The 20,453-nt window shown below is 40.5% G+C and overlaps 2 protein-coding genes across 2 annotated transcripts; one reads left to right on the top strand and one right to left on the bottom strand.

The window, feature by feature from the left end:
- Positions 1 to 825: 825 nt before the first annotated feature.
- On the top strand, positions 826 to 8,141 carry nuf2 (UF2 component of NDC80 kinetochore complex). Its single transcript, XM_034585600.1, has 13 exons — positions 826 to 1,055; positions 2,547 to 2,621; positions 2,834 to 2,910; positions 3,228 to 3,289; positions 3,404 to 3,501; positions 3,969 to 4,042; positions 4,917 to 5,010; positions 5,159 to 5,221; positions 5,375 to 5,512; positions 5,608 to 5,748; positions 7,168 to 7,343; positions 7,440 to 7,575; positions 7,654 to 8,141. Exons 1-13 carry the CDS (start codon positions 933 to 935, stop codon positions 7,759 to 7,761), a joined length of 1,365 nt encoding a protein of 454 aa, XP_034441491.1. The 5' UTR covers positions 826 to 932; the 3' UTR covers positions 7,762 to 8,141.
- A 433-nt stretch (positions 8,142 to 8,574) lies between these two features.
- On the bottom strand, positions 8,575 to 20,130 carry cfap57 (cilia and flagella associated protein 57). The gene is made up of 21 exons (XM_034585598.1): positions 19,813 to 20,130; positions 18,442 to 18,755; positions 18,099 to 18,358; positions 16,786 to 16,960; positions 16,545 to 16,697; positions 15,414 to 15,553; positions 14,661 to 14,826; positions 14,417 to 14,530; positions 14,124 to 14,336; positions 13,697 to 13,870; positions 13,354 to 13,515; positions 12,821 to 12,976; positions 12,507 to 12,600; positions 12,224 to 12,414; positions 11,956 to 12,129; positions 11,690 to 11,848; positions 10,498 to 10,641; positions 10,211 to 10,327; positions 9,340 to 9,474; positions 9,046 to 9,189; positions 8,575 to 8,960 (listed from the first exon to the last, which is right to left on the bottom strand). The coding sequence occupies exons 1-21, from the start codon at positions 19,967 to 19,969 to the stop codon at positions 8,787 to 8,789; spliced, it is 3,516 nt and encodes a 1,171-aa protein (XP_034441489.1). The 5' UTR covers positions 19,970 to 20,130; the 3' UTR covers positions 8,575 to 8,786.
- Between the last annotated feature and the right edge of the window lie 323 nt (positions 20,131 to 20,453).

The following is a 20,453-nucleotide window of genomic DNA, read 5'->3' on the forward strand; positions in this document are numbered from 1 at the left end:
ATGATGCCACTGGAGCCAGATGATACAACGACAGGTTAAATATGCGTTTCTATGCACCATTAAAAGAACATCAGAGTAATTCTTGAACTCTTCCAATTGGAAAATTCAGTTGATTCCTCAAGGTTTTTGTTACAATATTTTCTGGAAAAGGATGTGGTAATCAAAATATATGACTCAAAGTTCAAAGATTTTCTCCAATTATGCCCATTACTTCCAAACAGATTGGGATTGTTACCTCTGAGATTTGATCTAATTTGTTGTGGAACTGCAGGAGAGAGGTTTTTATTTGAAGCATCTGCCTGTTTCTGTAACATCCATAAATTTCATTATTTTATTTTAAATGGGAAATGTGTTTATAATTTTTTTACAAGATTGACCAGGAGGAACTTTACCCCTGATTTCATCATATGTACAAATAAATAAAATGTGTGTAATAATAATTTTATTTATAATAATAACTTTATCTATAGAGCACTTTTCAACATAAAGTACAAACTAATGCAAAACAAGAAAACAAATGGTTGCAATACAGAAGGAAGTAGTTGAATAATTATGATTAAAATACTATTAGAGATAAAATACCAAAATAGATATGCATGCATTTCGTTCATGTATATATGTATTCGTATTATGTATGTATTTTGCTCGTTCTTACCCACATATACATAAGGTAGTTTTTAGGATTGTAAATGTTAATACTCTGATTACATTTTCTCTCTTTTGGGCAAGTATTATTGCTTGCATTATCCACACGACAGGGGGCGCTGGCGAGTAATGAATTATGTCACTCAAAAAAGAAGAAGAACCAATTGACCAATCAGACGCGCCGTTTACGAATCAACAAGGAAGTATTTTCAAGGCGCCAATTTTGTTTGACTGTTGAGGTCGAAAGAGTTTTGTGTGTTTTGCTTTTTGTGTTCGACGGTGCGGCCATGGCTGAAAACACGTTCCCCGTCTACACGCCGGATGCGATAGTGAACTTTTACCGAACAGAGGTTCTCACCGGTCAAGAAGCGAAACACTTCACGAAGACCGACCTGACTCCTGCTCCGAAGGTAACGTCCGTCCGCTGGTTTGTGTCCCTGCTGTCACACCAGGAGCCTTCAGTGGTAAACAGCTGAACGGTTCACACCACTCACTATCTACACAGCGTGCTGTAAGTTTAAGTGCCTGAGCAAAGACTCGCTTTATCAACACAAAGTAAGAGGTTCATTTAAACCCAGACATGTTACATTGTGAATAGAGGCTGACCCCATTCAAAATATTGATCAGTTTCCATTGTTTGGGTTATCGATAAAGACCAAGACGTGGACGATCATATTTTTATGAGAGAATAGCACGAATAGTATGAAAGGACAGAGGTCTTTCAAAGGTTTAGTTTATTTAATTATTCAATAGATGCAATAGATCTAATTTTGGAGTGAAAATGAATAATTTATCATTCAGCAAGTTAAGTGTGCTTCATCACATTGTGAATATATATATATATATATATATATAACTCAAATTTAAAAATAAGAAATCTAATTTAAAGATAAAAAATCAAATAATGCTGTCAGACTGTGAACATGGATAATATGAGCCACTGTATTACAGTAAATCACGAAGATGGTGACTCTATGTTAGTTCACCATACATGTACCCAACTCAAAATTAGTCACTGAACATTGCAATAACACTGGAATGCAGGACAAATCAACAGGTTACCATATTCTTACAGTAGAGAAAAGGGAGTAATTGTATTGTGTTTGTAGGTGTCTGCATTGTGTGATTTTATGTTTTGAAGTCTTGTACATTCTATAACACCTGTCGCAGATAGAAATGAGTCCAGGAAGGAATATTATATGAAAAGGCCTATAACTTTGGAGGATACCCACCCCAAAAAATTACTGTCCAAAGTCCAAAACCTCAAACTATCCAGTTTACAATCAAGTTTAACAATAAAAAGGCATCAAAACTTTACACATGAGAAAATTAAATCTGTATGTTCTGAATCTTTGCTAAAGAAATGACTGAAGAAATCTGTTATTGAAATAGCTGCAGACTAATTCTCTACTTTTAGACTGTTGGTTGAATAAACAGAGAAACATGTGATTCATCTGCTCAGGCTGTGCAACATTTTATCAACAAAACATGTAATTGAGAGAGAGACCAATCTGCAGATGAACTGATCAAAGAAAATATTAGATAGCTGCACCCCAAATTCAGACAGGTGATTTTCCACAGAATAATGACTCAGGATTTTGTCCCTCATACCTTACACTGGGATCTCATTACAAATGGATCATTACTCAACCAGTATAAACAGGAGGGACTGGAAGTATTACAAAAAGCAATGTCTTTCAAATTAAATGTGAGGAAAAGAACCGAAAACGTGCTTTCATCACGTTTACACCTTTGAGACTGGTTGTCAAACGGACTCTGAATATTTATGTGGCTGCACATCATCAGGTTGTTGTGTTGGAGATGCTGTTTGGTTTGAAGTCATCATCCATACCATATAATCTACAGACTATTAACAAAACATGTGTTATTCTCTCTTACAGCCAGAGGCCGTTCAAACACTGTACATGAGAGTGCTGCATCTCCTGTATCGTTTCAGACCCGAGTGTCACTCCATGGTAAGAGCCGCTCCTTATTGATCATGTACCACTTTGCGAAAGAGCTCTTCACTTCAACTTTATACCAGGCAGTCTCATCTATTCCCATATTATAAATTTCACTTTCACCACCTGACATTTGTATAAGATATGATGTAGTGAATGTCACAGTGTCATCACCTCATACATCTGCATTTTGCTTTGCATTTGATTTGTTTTTTGTTTTCCAACAGGTTCCACTTCTGGAGAACATTCAGTATCCAGTTTATCATGAGGGAGCAACTGCTATCATGAGCGTCTACATGCGCATGTGAGTTTTCTTACCATATCTCCTGCATATACAGGTCCACAGTGTGCACCAGTCTGTAGTGGGTTTATGTGAATCTTCACAAGCCTCATAATTCAATTCAATTGTTATTCACCTGTCAATGATTTGATGCTCGATGAATCTCAATTTATCACGTCCTCAATTTACTACATTACTTACTTTTCTATATGGCTGCTTATTCATCAATTAATACAAACACTTTTCTAATCAGAAAATGCTTTCAAGTATTATACAGTGTTACTGTTATTACAAGTGTGTTATTTCAAATGTGTTGTAATTTCATTTGTAAATCTTTTTAGGCGGCAGTTTCTGCCCATGTGCCTGGTGTATGATTTTTCACTGAATGACCTTCTAGCCCCAAGTAAGAACATGTTTCTTATTTCATCTATGACAAAAAATCCCCACATATGACACTGGCTACTGCACATGTACTTGTAACCAGTCCTCTGACAATGGGCTTTCTGTTCCTTTCCAGAGAAACAGAAGACTCTGACAGTTCTTAGTGCAATCATGAACTTCCTTCACTTCAGGAAGCAGAGGATGGACTTGGTCTTGGAGAAGCAGGCCAAATTTGTATGTTACACTGGTCCGAAAGGGGATGAAGGCTAGCTTGTAGCCTATTGCTAAACCCCACCAGTGATATAGTATCTCAAGAGTAAACTGTTTAAAGGTCCCCGCACATATACACTGTTGAAGCAAAACACAGTCCTGTAAACCCTATTCCACTGATCAGCAGTTTGGGGTAACTTACCAAGATAAAATCAAAACACGTACATTAACTGGAAATATCCTGGTAAATAGTTCTGATGTGATTAATGATTCATACAGAATTAGGACTATATTGTAGATAAATCTCTACTGAAATCATGTTTTAATCTTAATCTTTTTTAAATAATGGGCACTTCAGTCACCATATTTCTTGATAAGGACATTTTTTTGACACCAATCTTCTTTATCTTGCTACTGACAAGTTAGTACCCATTACCCTGCTGTGTGTTTAGAGTTTCACATGTTGTAACAGTTCATGTCTCTGTTGTCAGAGGGCAGACATGGACAGACTGCAGACTTACATCAGAAGCAATCGAGAAGCAGAGAAAAAGATCGAGTTGCTGACGTAAGTCCTAGTCGTTAAGTTTCTATATGACTATAAAACTATCTTTGTTAAGGTGACGCCAAAAAGGTCTCATTTAGCTTCAGAGAGGGAGGACATAGTTGAAGATTTGTTATCTTCTGATCATGTTCTTTATTTTTATTTATTTATTGATAACCCCAAAAAACTACTCTTATTTTACAGATGGTGTCAAACTGTTTAAGCAATCCATTGATCAATAAAATAGTCATCTGCAACCCATTTTGATAATTAATTAATCTTGTAAGTAATTTAATAAGAAAATGCTCCAGTTCAGTTCAGTTTCATATTAACTTTGACAGTTGCTGGACAAAAGAAGCAAATTTGAAGACACCACCCTGAACTGGCAGTGGACACGTTTTACTCATAGATTAAACATGCAGTGTGTAGAAAAAATATTAGAGATTTAGTAACAATGAAAATAATTAGGCATGTTGCCGAAAGTGAGTTTCATTATAGATTTATTATTCATTATTTTCTTATTGAATCATTTCTACTAAAATGTGTAAAATGTCTGTCACAATGTCCTGAATTAGAGGCAACTTAACGACTCATTCATCACAGAGCACAAACAGAAACAGCTAATTCTCTCCGTTGAGAAGCTGCAACGTGGACATGTTTGACATTTAGCATGAAAAACAGATTGTTAGTCAAAGCATTAAAATCAAAGTAATTGTTTTTATTTATTTTGCAAAAAACAATTTTACAGATTTTGACTTGAATGATTATTTATTGATAAATATGTTAACATTATCCCAAGAATTAAGAATATGAGTACGTCTTCTACACTGACATGAAGGATGAAAGTCGTATTTCACTTTGCAGTGAGATGTTTACATATTTACTTTTCCTTGTTCAGCACCATCCCACCGGAGCAGCAGGCCGAGGCAGACGAGCTGGCGGCCGCTGTGTCTGAACTTCAGGCCACCACCATGCATGAATGCCAGGAAGTGGTAGGTGTTGATGAAACACAGTCAGAAAAATACATAATTGAAGTTACATAAATAAAGCTGTTCTAGTATGTGTATGTATATATATATAGTATAGCCCCTTGCTGTGTGAGCTGTGAAGTCAAAGTAAAATCAACTCATTTTCTTTCAGAATGTTAAAAATGACTGCATCGCTGAGTGGAAAACCAAAATCGCAGAGAAGTCTCAGAAACTGGTATGTGACTGTGACTTAAATATGAAACAATTCACAATATGAATTTGGTGTGGTGTCCCAAAACCTCCTCAGAGAGATAGCAAAAATATACCAACATACAGTAAGAGCAGAGGCCTTCTATTAAAGAGGTGTGTGTCTGTGTGTGTGAGACAGGCCCATATGAAAGTGGACGTCAGCAACCTGAAAGAAGACATCGGCAAACTCAAGTCTCAGATCGTGGAGTCTCCTGAGGAGCTGAAGACTCAGATGGAGAGGATGAGGGAGAACGTCAAGAACATCAAGAACTCCATTGTAAGTGAGAGAGAAACCTGGGAGATCAGTGTTGAAATGAGGTCAGACTGACATGTGTAACCAGGAGTGATGAGTGTGTGATGTTATGATTTCAGACAGAAACGGATGAGCGAGTGGTGGAGCTGCAGAACATGGTGCAGACTGTGACTCACACTGAGGCTGAGATCCAGCAGATGTACAACCTGCTGCAGGACCTGGAGAGCAGCATGAACAACGCCAAGCAGAGACAGGAGATGGTATGTGTACAAGAGTTCTGTATTTATATCCAATTTGCAAAAAAACACTTGATGAGAAACTATTTTATCATCAGCAAATACATCATGGAGGAGAAAATGTCACTTATAACCTGTTGAAGCATCAAAAATAAATATAGAAGTCTGTTCAAACACAATGTAAACATTTTCAGTAGACTCTTTTTTGAAATAGTGGGAACAGCAGCAGAGAATAAATGAACCGGATCCATAATCAACTTTGTGCACTTAAAGTTATTGTGCATGAGTGAAAGCTGCATGTAAATTAATCTTTGGTTCTAGATAAAGTTCAGAGCAACATGGTGCTCAGGAACAATTTTAGGAACTCAGGAACTTTTACCTTTGTTAAAAACAAAACAACAGGGTCTGAATTTAATTCTTCAGCTGAGATTCTTGGTGTTAAAAAGCCCGAGCCCCTGGGCAGAACATTAGATATATGTTGTAAAAGTAAGGTTTGTGTATTAGCAGTATATCACCAATATTAAAGAGATAGTTCACTGAAAAATGAATATTCCCTTATCGAGTCACAGCAGCAATGGGGCGGGTCTTCACTGGGGGAACAGTCCTTTTTAATTTATTCAGTGTTTGAGTCCTCAAAACACTTTTGGAGTTTCAGGGGTGAACAGTGTTGCAGCCAAATACAATACAATTAAAGTAATTGGTTACCACTTCTTCAAAAAAACGAAAAAAAACCAACACAACAAGCCTCCATACTGCACCTGTGGTGTCATCCAAGTGTCCGCAAGCCCCGACATTCATATTGGACTAGAAACAAGGTCATTTACACCAGCCGGGCTCACGTTCACACACAGACACACCACACACGCTCCACACAAGCTGTCGCCCAAGGGTACGCAAGGGATGCGCGGTAGCGAGGACATTTAGGCTAAAAACATGAAATAAATGACGCTGTTTAGAGTTCCGCTTTGGTAAGTCATCTGATGTCAGATGGTAGTGGTGATGATGATTATGATTATGAAGCTACTTACAGCTGGTTTTAGCCAACAGCTTGCTCAAACAGATCTTTACTTTTGGCCGTACCATACATGCCTTTTAAAGACAGTAATTTCTCCCTGTATCAAACTTTAGAGAAAATAAACTGTCTTGCTGGTTCCTTCAGTGATTTTTTAAATATTTCTTGTATCAGTAATCTGCTCTATGGCAGATCTTCAAGACCAACAATGTGACCTTTATTGGTTCTATCAGCTCCACAGCAGCAATAAGGCTCTTTCACCAATTCTCCTTCTGAATGAAGTTTCAGCTTCTTAGCTATCAGCTCACTCACCACACCACACTCCACTGAAGAGTTAACTTTATCTAAAGCATTTGTCCTTGTAATTTATCCAGTGTGAATGCATGTTTCTAGTTGACATGATTCTGTTTTGCATCTTTGTGCTTGTGCAGTACCAGGAGCTGACTGCTCAGTATGAGAAGAAGCAGAAGGAGATAAAGAACCTGTGTGTGGAGGAGGCCCAGGTGAAGAGAGCTCAGGCCATGAAGCTGGACAAAGAGTCCAAGCAGAACATCCGGAGACAGATGAAGAAAGAGATGAAGGAGAATCACGTTCAAGAAATTCTGGGGTAACACAATTTCGACACAATAGTCAATAAAAAAAAATTTAGAACCCTGCTCTGTTAAATAAAGTATTAAAAAACCTAAACCTACCTGTTCACCAGGCAATGTAACCAAATCCATCAGAAGCGCGAGGATATGGCCGACAAAATCCAAGAGATCACCAGAGAGACGCTACAGCTGAAGACCAAGATCCAGAGTCTGAGAGACGTGTGCAGCAAAGAGACGGAGAAAGCTCAGGTACACTCAGTTTGCTTCACTGTGCATCATTCTTCTGTCATGGCCTCATGTTAACATGTTCCCTTTCTCTCTGTCCAGGCTCTGTATGACGCCTTGTCAGCGTCAATGGATGATTTACACAAAAGAATCGAGATGCAGGTCGTGGACCTGAAACAAGATTTCATCAAGATTTCTACAAACTTTTAGATGATTCATTTTTCATTTTCATTATTTGTATTACTGTGTTACTTCTTCTTCGTCATGTTTTTACTGTGCCCACATTTTGTTGCCTTTTTGACTATTACTATTTAAAATGTTAAAATAGAGTTTTTTACTGAACATAATCCCGGTCATCTTTTCTTTTCATTAGCTAATGAATTCCACGTATAACCTAAAACGTCTTATATTGAAGATTTGCAAGACACTTGACCTGTGTTGACGTTGTTGCACTAGTGTGGTCTTGGGTTTGTTCATCTGAAGTATTGTACATATTATCACTCATAACCAAACTTTCTTTCAAGGTGAAACGATGTAACATTTAAAATGTTTCACATAAAAAACAAAAGAATAAAAACCCTAAAACCAAACTTGCTGGTTCTTTAAATGTGTTTGCACAATCCTACTGTTTCTAAAGTGGTTGATGGAAGAAAATATTGATACAATTGAGTGTCAAGATTTAATTTGTATTCATTTATAAAAAATGTATTTACATGCTCTAAAATTTGATAAATAGTAAGATGATACTTTATTCATCTCATGGGGAAATTCCAGTATCAAGGAGCTCATACATAATTTAATTTGGAATATATGAGTTTTTACATCAGTTTTAATTACTGTTAAAATGTAAATGTTAAAATGTCTCATTTACTGAAATATCTTTACATTACATTACATACACACACTTTATATACCCCCTGAAAAAATGTAACCATAGCTATAAATCCATGACAGTTGGCTGGAGCACAAATGATCTGTTGAGTAGTAATGAAAGTGAATCTGAATAAATGTAATGAATCCACAGCACAAACAGAAGACAACATTTTATTTTATCTTGACCTAGAGACAGTACATGTTCAATTTATATAAAATGTTCAACCATAATTGTAATACAAATATCTTCAGCACTAACGTTTAAAAAAAAAGCTTGTAGCCCTTTTCAAATCCTTCCAGAAATCCTCAGTATTCATCTGTGGAGTTTACTGCAGATGGAGGAGGTGGTTGAGGAAAGTCAGTTAACTGACGTCCTCATGTTTGGGCTCCTTTTTGGGTCCTTCCCCTGAGTTGGGACGTAACTGGTGGGACCTCTTGTACGAGGTCAGCTGAGCTTTGTAATCTTTAACCTGAGTCCTCACCAAACACAACTCCTTGCGCAGTTCGTTGATTTCAGTAATGAGAGAAACATTCTCCTGCAGGGACGACAATTACTGTTAAAAAAAACATTCATCCACCATGATTAGATCCTTTACTTCTACCATCAGTGTCATTACTCACCTTCATGATCCTGAAGTAGATTTCCTCATGTTCCTCAGCAGATTTAGCAGACCTCATCTTGAGACTATTAACGGTCTTCTCCTGGTGATCGCGCTGGCGACCGAACGCCCTCTGAACATCTTGGTCTACACCGCTTTTCTCCACCTGGGAAACAATGCACATGGTTTGCTTATTCCCTGCCTTTCTTACAGTGTATGTGAGACTGTAGAGCCGACAAGAAGAAGAAGAATTGTTCCCACTAGAATGAAATCCTGCACCCAGCCCTGGAAGAGAACTGCTGCATGAAGTGCTCACCCCTTCAGTCTGCGGTACGTAGCGAGTGTAGATCATCTGCACGCTCTCCTTCAGTTTCCTCGGGTCTTGGATGAAGCCAACACAGTTATGGAGGTCTGACTTGAGCCGCTGCAGGTGTATCTCCAGATCTTTCAGCTGGACACAGATCAGATGTTAAACTGTTTAATTCTAGAAAATAAGATAATGTTAAAAATACATATACATTTTTTTTTTTAAGTCTATCTTGCCATACAGGCATTACAACAAAATCCACAGCTGGTATAAGGCCTCAGAGGTGTGAGTAAGGAGTGTGGTAGAGTTCCTCTACAGTTACAGTCTGTTAATTACAATATCCTCTACATGTGTTACAGTGACAGTGGAAGCCCAAAAAGGGAATTTCATTATTTAAAAAATGTCTGAACAGGAAGAATTTCCATGAGTGTGTAATATGGTGCAGCTTGATTGAAATCAAGGCGACTGTTGACGGAGGTATGCACTCTACTGCCATTGTAGTTTTTAAGAAAGAATAGAAAAATCTCCATCTATACTTCATACAGTAAAGAGTAACACAGCAGCTCAATGTGTTTTGGGTTTTATAAATGGATCATTACAAATAATTCCCTTCCTTCAAACACCTTAAGACGCATCATTTGGAGTCATAAGATCCAATGACAGTGGCACAGAGCAGCACTGTCTCTTATATTCAGTGTTATAGAGTAAACCTTTAAATTCAACAACATCTTTTCAACATGAACATCCGCCTCACGTCTGCTTTTCGGGAAAGGAGACAATCACTGCCCCATCAATAACTTCCTGGTCGATTAAAAACAAATAGTAAAACTGAAACGTTGCTGCAGTGTTAGGTCTGTGAGTGTGCAGTGTGTGTCCTGACTTTCTGCATCTCCTTCTGCATCTCCTTGTCTCTGGTCCTCAGTTTGAGCTTCAGGTCCGAGACGGTGAGTTTCAGCTGAGTGTTGCTCTGGTCAGTTTGCACCAGCTCCTCCTGCAGCTGTGAGAGAGCAGAAACAACACATCACTGTCAACCCTGCAGAGACATCTCATACCTGCTTCTACAGCTGGAAACTATCACAGTTACAGCTGCTTTCTTTTTTTTTTCATTCAACTTGGTATTTCTCTAGAGGGCTGGGCCTTCTTTCAGACACACACAGACCCACTCACCTGACGGATCCTCTCCTTCTTCTCACTGATCTCGTCTTGTTGAGGCTCGGTCTGCTTCTTCAACTCGCTCAACTGGAAATCGAGAACGAACCTCAACTTCTCCAGTTCCTGGTTCTTCTTCTTCAAGCCGGAGATCGTCTTATCCTGCGTGAACATGAACGTGTGGAGGGTTTTCAGCACAAGCAGCTATTTTTTATCTGTTTGATCACAAATGTCAGTGGCTGAAAACATGTCGTCCTCAGGAGAGTTTAAACAAGACCTGATATTTTATACTATGAATGTTGAAGTACACACTCTCAGTTCTGATTATACTGGTTTCCTTTTTTCTTTTCTCTATTTTTAGTAGAAGAATCCATACAACTTTGAGGGGAACATTTTCTGCATTAAGCACTACAGAGCCATTGAAATTGGCTGTAACATGTCTAATGACTGGGCTTTGTCAAGTCTGAGAGAATAACCCCGATAATTAGCTTGGCCTAGAGACTATACATTTATGAAGCCAAGTTGAATTGTGGGAAGTGTAGTATCCAGGGGTTCTGAAGAACGACATGGGTCATTCTTTGGATTTTCTGCTCCTGCTTCTTTGAATTTGATCAGGTTTTTTTTCTGTGTCTTGCCAATCATAATTAAGGGTGTTGTTATGTGCAAGTGCAATATTACATCATCTTTCAATTCAATTATAGCTTATTAGGAGACAGCTAAACAACCATATAACCACACATCTAACTGATATGTTTCTTCCTAAATCTTATTACCTCGGCCAAGGGGGTTATGTTTACACCCCTGTCCATTTATTTGTTTGTTTGTAAACAAGATTAAACAAAAGTCCCTGGACAGATTAACATGATATTTGGTGGAAGGATGTTGTATGGATCAGGAAAGTATCTACTAAGTATTGGTTTGATTTTTCAGCATTTTCTTTATTTCTCAGAGAATAATTCATCGATCTTGATGAAAAATATCAGGCATATTTTGGGGACTGATATTTATGTGCGTCTGAAATTTAATGCAGATCCAAACAAAAATCCGGATCTAGAGAGTTTAAATATGAGTTCATACATTTGAGTGCCAACCTAGTTTTGTTATTAGTTGTAATAAACCTGTAGATTCACAATCAGGGTTTAAACTAGGGAAGTATGGAAAGTTTTGAGTCCAGCAAGATATAGGTCTGTGTAGGTTAGAAAAAAAACACCTTGTCCTGGTTGGTCTTTTCATGTCCAGCGATCTGTCTCTTCAGGTCCTCGATGTCACTCTCCAGAGAGCGGATCAAACCCAGCAGCCGCTGCCGCTCCTGCTTCAACTTGTTAATGTCTGAGCCCCTGTCCTCAATCTGCCTCTGAAGACTGTGGAACTGAACGAGAGGCAAACACACAGCAACAGATGAGTACAAATTATGTTCTTCAAAAAAACATACTAATTGAAAAGCAATACCATGATGATCAAAAGACCTTTTGTCACCTTTTGAGCCATGATGCCAGTTTCTCCCTTCAGATTTGTGTTGGTCTCTTTTACTGTGTGCAGCTTCTTCTCATACTTGATTTGGATGTCGTGGATCTTCCTCTCCTCGTCCTCCTCTACCTGCTTTATGATCTCTTTAAACCCACAGATCTCCTGCTCTGCCTCCTCCTGATACTGCAGAAACATAAAAGCATGACAAGATCAAAGAGCCCTGAACAAGTTCTGACTCCACCAAAGCTCTGCCCCACTTCCTCCTTCTCCTCCTGACCTGAGCCAGGTGCTGAGTCTTCTCCTGCAGCTTGGCCTCGTATGACTGTGTCAGCTCCTCCAGGGCTTGGATTTTATGCTCCTCTGCGGACTTCCGCTGCATCTCGAAGTCCTCCTTCATTCTCTGATGCTGATGCTGAAGATCCTGGTGCCTCTCATGCTCCACGATCAGCTTCTGGCTGTAGGATGTCTCTGTGTATCAAAGACAGACAGACAGAATGAACCTTGTAGAAAGAAGGATACGCTGTGTCTGGATAGTGCTGACACAGATCCCTGATTCTTACCCAAATCCTTGAGTTCTCTGGAATGTTTCACTGTGACCTCTGCAGAACTCTCCTGGTGCTCACACTCCTTTTTTTCCATCTCTGTCTTCATGGTCTATAGGGACAGTGTATAATGAAGATACAATAAAGGCCTGAAGTCATTCTATAAACAAAGGTGCTGATTAAATAGAGGCATCTAAAGAAGTCATACGTAATTAAATACAAGGAATGGTTGTTTTTTGTCATTTTGACCTTGAATTGTGACGTAGAAAGAAAGATTTTACACAAACTGGGTAGCGTATGGAATAGATCTGTGTGGTACGTGTGCAGCAGACCTGTTGTGCAGTTTGCAGAGATTGTATTTGCTGCGTAAACTTGTCAGAAATCTCCTTCATCTTCTCGTTGTAGTTCATGTCCTTCAGCCGGAGCTGGTACTCGTTCTCCATCTGCAGCTCCTCCAGACGCATCTTCAGCTCCAGCATATTCTGCGTCTGCAAAACGGACAGATGCCAACACAGGAGTGGATGATTGTGTCATTGTCACTGTACAGTATTATCACATATGAATATTGTCTGTTTCTCAGTCACATATCGAGCTGTATTTAAAAAAAGATGATCCTGTACATTACAGTATATATTTACAAAACACACACAAGATAATAATAATAATAATTTTAGAATGTTGACACAAGATTTCAATTCAAAAACACAAATCTGGGAAAATTTAAAATACTAAACCAGCACATTATCCTACTGACATAATAATGTGGATGCTGACTGTTACACTTTCAGACACTGTAGCTAGCATTAGGAAGTATTGGGAGGATGTAGTCCTGGCAAAATGACGAGATGCAAACACACACACAGACCTTTTCCTCCAGGTCTGACTTGGTGACAAGAATCTCTTCGGTGTGGACGATCTGCCTGTTGCTCTTCAGTCCTCGGCCCTCCTTATCAATGATCTTCCACATGGACAGACAGCCGTCTTCAGACGCTGTCAGCAGGAACTGGTCATCGTAGGTGATCACCATCTGAGGACGCACAAGGTTAGTGGACTCTCTTTCTGAGTTATGTGGTGGTTGACATGACAGAGACATTGACATTTCTGGCGCTGAAAACATCCCATTGTTCAAATCAGGTTCAGTGGTGATGGATTTAGTCAGTTCAGTGTGTTCACGTCCACACAGTGTAATGCCAAGCATTTAGACCCACCTTGGTAACTGGGCCACAGTGAGCCTGGTACATGATCCAGTCCTTCTGGATGGGTAATGGGTATTTAATGGCCCTGATGGTTCCACTGGTGGCCCCGGTGAAGACCACCCGACCAGAGTGAGACACTGCGACGGCCGTGTGAGCCACCTCATCAGCAGGAACCTCCCTCAGCACCTGTGGAGCCAAGAGATTATCATCCTGCACATTTATAAAAAAAATCAATGTTTAGTCCTCACAGGCCACAACTTTTTATAATTTAGTTATTTCTCACTGCTCTCATCTGACAAGAAAACAGCCCATTCCAAACTGGTAGGTTTAGAACAGGCACTGGCACAGTAAATTAATGATGTATTCAACTAACTGCGCTATTCCACTCACTATCATTTATGGAAACTCAGCGTGAGACACATTGGTGGGCTGTTCCTACTTGACAATCTTGGATCTCCTTCAGCATGAGGTCGCTTCCCACAGCCAGGATGCTCTTACAGTCTGAGGAGAAGGCCACATCTGTGTAGCTGCAGGACTTGAGGACGCTCTCTGACTCGCGCTTGCCAGTTTGTGTGTTCCACTCATACACCGCACCATCCATCCCACATGACACCAGCCGGCTGTCGTCCAGGCTCCATTCAATGCCACGGATCTGACAGAACAAATCAAAAGATGTCCATTTGAAATATGACCATGTGTCCGCTGTGGAATACATCCTCACGCCTGACTCACCTTCCCATTGTGACCCTTCAGATTGAGGATATTCTCAAAAGAGGTGACGGAGTAGATGTGAATGACATTTCCATTGACCGCTGCAAACATGTGGCCACCGTGGCTGAAAGCACACTGAGGAGTGGAGGGAGGAGGGGAGAGGGACAGTCAGAGCTTCAGAGAGCATTGTGTAGCTGCGCCAAAAGACACTTCAGATTCACCCAACACACACACACACACACACACACACACACACACCCCCCACCTCTCTGCAGCTGCGCACAGTGAACTCCTTGAAGGAGCGGATGTCATCGATAACCAGGTTCATGAGCCTGAGTTTGTCTGAGAAGCCCACCAGGATGAAGAGGCCAGTGGGGTGCAGAGCCACGCTGTACGCCTCCTCCTGGAACTCCTTGTACAGCTCCAACACTCTACAGACAATTCACAGACAGCAGCAGTGAAGCATGTCTCAATCTGTCATACTGAGGGGCTGAGTCTGCTGTCACATGGGTTCTGTGTACGAAAAGTCATTCATCTACAGTTTAATTTAATTCAAAAGGTCTTGGTCTGAATATTTTTCTGACCTAACCATAACTTTGGACTGTCAGGAGACTGTCGATTTTAGCAAAAGCTAAAATGAACAAATGATTTATTATTTACTTGTCTGCTGCTTCTCAGGAGGTACTGACAATATAAGATATAATTATAAGTGCATGTAATTAATAACTACATTTCTTTGAATAGTATCACTTTGAATAAGGTATTGAATTGTATTTAGAAGGGCCTAATCAGGTCTTGAATATAATTTGGTGAACGCTGCAAAAACCATGTTAAATTTCACTGAACACAGGACTTGATGGGACACTTTGCTAAATCCTGTTTTTATATCAGCAGTGTTTGATTGTTGGGCCTTATCCACACAGCGATGCAAAATACAGTAACCCACAATGGAGAAATTGGATAAACACTTGACACAGACACGATAACAAAGTGCTTGGGTGTGATTCTGTCTCTTTACTTTGTCTCGTAGTTCCAGATGCGGACAGAGCGGTCCAGAGAGCTGGTGGCTGCGAGGGGCTTCCACAGGCAGACGGATAAACCAGTGATGGACTTTGAGTGGAAGGACTGAGACAGGAACTCAAAATGAGCCCTTTCATCCTAAAAGGACAAAGTTAAAGAGTTTACATCTCAGGGTCTCTGTTATTAACAAATAAAGGGAATGTTGGCAAAGAAAGTCAGCTGGAGTCAAAGGTAGAAGAAATTGAAAGGGATGAAGAAACACAATGATATTAGGAAACAAGTGAGTTGACTAAAGGTTTTAAGAAAAACTACAGGAAGAGTAATAAACAACTACAACTATTTTAGTGTTTGGCTGATAATGTGGTTAGAGGAGGTAAGAGTTGGTCGTTGTGATTGTGTGAGGGCTGCTTGAAGTAAAATGGCACTTCCATAAAAAATGCTGCACTAGAGTGAGTGTCATTCTTCAGGTACGGTTAGAAGAGAAAATAAGTTCCCGGCAGGCATTTCAAATAGTTTTGAGGTTATTCAGCCACCAGGTCACAAAACGCCTTTTACAACACTGAGAAGTTTTATCAAGCTTTATCCTCTGTCTTGACAGCCGTGAGGTATATATAACTGTTTATTCTATCAAGTAAATCTCACATAATGTCCGCCTTGATCATTACAGGATAAGTGGAATAGATAATGGTAGATGATGGATGGATGGATAATTCAAGGATGTATAGACGACATATGACTATCAGACACTTAGCACATGACATCAGACTGCATTGTGGCAAATGTTTCTTGCTGGACAACCCTGTGTTTTCTGCTACTTTTAGCACTCTTGCTGTTCCAATTCCCTCTCTTCAGCTGGCTGTGGCTCAGAGAGCGGGTCGTCCACAAACCAGAGGTTCGGTGGTTTGATCCCTGCTATAGTCTGCATTCCAAAATGTTTTGGGTGGAAAACTTAACTCCAGATTGCCCCTTACAGCTGCAGTGTGTGAATGACACAGCATATTCTAGCGCTGTATGAATGGGTGAATGTAACTTGTACTGTAAAGAGCTCTGAGAGGTCGATATGACTAGAGAAGCACCATCAATGCAGCGCTATAGTCAGTGGTGAAGCTGGTGGAGGTGACAGTGCTACCTTGTTGATGTCCACAGAGGACAGACTGAAGCTGTACAGCTGTCCTTGGTCTGTGCTGATGGCCAGGGTCTCCTCTGCTGGGCTGATGCACATGGTGTCAATCTCCTGACAGTCAGCTTGGGTCATCTCATTGCTGTGTGGGTCTGGGAGAATCTGAAGGAAAAGCAAACACACACACTCTCACTTAGAGGCATACACAAAGCTTACAGTGTCACTGTGGCCTCTGAGAATAAACCCTTACCTTTATCCCCCTGCTCTTCCTGTAGCTGTCCTCCTCTGTCTTTTCAAAGAGACAAACAGTGCCTGGACCCATGGAGCACACAAAGCCCTTGGAATAGGACAAGATGGCTGTGATGCGAGAAACAGTCGAGGCCTCATCTACGTCAGTATCTCTGATCATCCTCGTCCCCACTTGCCTGCACAATTTGAATAAAATGTATCAGAGGCAGCTTCTACATTTCCCTTAACAGCGGGTCTCTGCAGTTTTAAACAAACACTTTATTGCAAGGAATATTGCAAGTGAAATTAGTGGTGGATTTATTTTCTGGTGCTCTAACCTCACAATGCTGGAGACAATTTACAGCAGGGCATTAAGACTCATTTTGTGCTCTGGTGAGTATTTACAGCTGCAGGGTGGTGTTAGTGGGATTGAGTCGAGATTAACTACATGTGTGATAATGGAAATGAAGAGACATGTCAGCCAGTGCAACACAGAAGCTCACTGTGTTTATAGCTAACAATGAGAAATACGATAACTTGTTAGCAGAGGTGGAATAAGAGGGAATCTGAAAGTCATTATTAGCAATTTGAAGCAAATTTTTCTCAAAAGCAATCATCGTCTTCATAAACACAGCAGATATCATCAGTTTTCTGTCCAATGGTCAGCAGCACCACAGTGATTGGCTGCTGTAAGATTGATTTAAAATACAATTATAACTTGTAAATATAATGTATGAATACATTTGTTACATATTGTTTAAACTTCAGAATTGATACATCATTCCAAGTCAAAAGGCTAGAGTCCATGAGAATAGTAAATGGTGTGTATTTATATTGCTCCTTTCTAGTCTTGACGGCCACTGAAAGCACTTTACACTTCACTTTTGTCATTCACCCGTTCACACACACAGTGATACATTCATTCTGTGTGGAGAACTTTCTCTACCACACATCACTCACACACTGTAGTTGTAGGCAATTTGGGGTTCAGTGCCTTGCTCAAGGACACTGCTGAACATGGAATGGAGGAGCCGGGGATCAAACCACCAACCTTTTGGTAGGTGGACAACCTTCTTTATCTCCTGAGTTGGCATGAGTTACTTATGTTGGGTTTGACTCATTAGAATCATGACTCTATTCTGCCATTGGTTGGTAGTAGGATCATTTCATTGGCTTTGGGGATTTCTTAAGATCAGTCTACTGGTTACATCAGTTACATAAATTCAGACTCTGGAAACCTTAACACAGATAACCCTACAGCGTATGTGACCAATGAGAAAAGAATGTGTGGATGAACAGATGTTGACACTGTGTTAATGTGGACCAGCTCGTGACCTGTCAGGCTGCTCCTGCACACCCTGGGAAGATGTGTTGATCTCTCTTCGCAGGTCTCCAGACTCAAACACCAGCAGCCTGCCCGTGTCCGTCCCAGCAATCACCCGCTCCGCTGTCATCCACGTGTGACACAGAAAGTTGATGGTCTCCACCTTTGGGAAGCTGCTCTGCTTCAGGGCTCCCTCTGAGTAGCGGAACAGCTTGAACACACCAGTCCCGCTCACACACAGCTGCATGTTGTTGTACGGGTTGAAGCTGACCTGAGGGAAACGCCACAATAAAATGGTTTGATATCATGTTAGTATCAGATGGAAGCTGCTCTGCTGCACTGTGAATGACTCACCTGGGTGATTGGGTTATTTGAGTTGCTGGTCTTCACGGAGGCCAGGACTTTCTGCTTTTCCCAAAGCCAGAAGATCAACATCCACTCCGGACCGCCTGTCTGGCCTATGAGATACTTGGAATCAGGGGAGAACGCCATGCACACAAACTCTTGAACAGGCACATCCCCTGCAGTCAGAACCTTCCTCTTTCTGCCCTGCTCATGCTGCAGGTCGAACACTGTTATGGTGGCCTTCTCGCCACACTCCGACACTGCCAGGTACCGGCGGTTGGCACTGATGGCCAAAGCACGCATGCCCTGGCTTTTCTCTGAGCCTGTTGCGACAAACAGAAACACCAATAGGAGTGAAATAAAAGTAGTCTCTAATACTGCATGATTTTTAAAGAATCTCAAGCCAGAATCAAGGCCCATTTGGTGAAGTCCATTCTGTGCAAGTGGAGGAGTTTTGAGGGGGAGTTTATTTAAAGGTTCAGTGTGTAAGATTAAGGGGAAAGGGATCTATTGGCAGGAATTTTATATAAAATAATCCTAGTGATGTTTTCACTAGTGTGTTTCATCTAAATTGTACTAATTGTTGTTTTCGTTACCCTAGACTGGGCCTTTATATTTAAATACTTTATATTTACATCAGGGGGGGTCCTCTCTACGGAGGCCTCCATGTTTTTAACAGTAGCCCAGACTGGACAAACTAAACACCTTTTGAGTTTTTATGACAACTGAAGGCTGCCACAGGTTCTCTTTCCTGTTTGGAAGGAGAGGGTGAGGTGAGGGGTATTCAGCTGCAACATGCAACTTCACCACTAGATGTCACTAAATCCTACACACTGAACCTTTAAGGTCTGGGTGAATCCAGTCAAATCCCTTTATTTGAGACCATGCACCAGTAAGTCTGATTATATTTTAGACAATGTATTTTCTATCCTTTGTATCATGTCCATCTATGATACACCCTTACTCACTTTATGTTTCTGATGTTAGTTCCTAATATCCCCACATCTGGTGGTGATATGAGAGAAATGTGTGTTCCTGATGAACATTCCAGATGCTCTGTTGATTAATTGATGCATGATTTATGTAATAACTTCATATATATTTGATTAATAAAAAAAAAAAAGTTGTTGTAATGGTACCAGTGTTATTTATTTAATTTATGTTATGTTTATTATCCAGAAAATCCATCCATTCATCTATTCCTCCATCTATCAACCTATTGGATGTTGGATCCATGTGTTAAAATGTGCACACCAGCGAGGAGATCTATTATCTGAACTACCTGAACTAGATTCACCCCATTCAGGAGGTTTACACGTGCACAGTCTTTTTCAGTGATGTAAACAGGAAACAACGTTAGCTTAGCATCGGTGAGCCTACCTGGAATGAACCTCTGGTGTCTGTGGACGGTGTTGTAGCACACACAGTTGTTCCCACAGGGGAAAACCACGGTCTGCTCGTCGAAGAAACACACATTGTTGTCCACCCCTCTCCGCAGACCGAAGATGAAGTGGGACTGAGCAACTACAGCGGACATGGGTCAGCTTTACTTCTCGGAGATGAATTAGAAAACTACAAACGCTCTGAAGGCTTTCTCACCAACACACGAGTTTAGTGTTAAAGTCACAAAGTAAACACAGGTATGCTGGTGCGACTAAAGCGTCACGTCGCTAGGCAACCAAGGAAATCCCGCGAGAGCCGGAGAACTCGTTTGAAGTTTCCTCTCTCCCTGTTAGCCACGTGTGTTTACAGAATATACAGATTTCACTCCTTCTATATCTACACCACAGACTGTAGATTAAAGAAACTAATAACTATTTGTACCTGCTGGTTCATGATGACTGTTACTTACCCGCTGAGTCTCGCGGGACTTCAGGGGTTACCTAGCGACGCAACTCTTCATCGATCATCGTTAGCACTGATCTCTAACTAATGACCAGGATCCCCTGGTCGGTATTAAATATAAAATGTATTTACTGAAGGTCTGTGGTTATTACTCGAGTATTATCAAATATCATCAT

The sequence above is a fragment of the Hippoglossus hippoglossus genome, chromosome 5 (genome assembly GCF_009819705.1).
Source record: "Hippoglossus hippoglossus isolate fHipHip1 chromosome 5, fHipHip1.pri, whole genome shotgun sequence".
Taxonomy (NCBI): domain Eukaryota; kingdom Metazoa; phylum Chordata; class Actinopteri; order Pleuronectiformes; family Pleuronectidae; genus Hippoglossus; species Hippoglossus hippoglossus.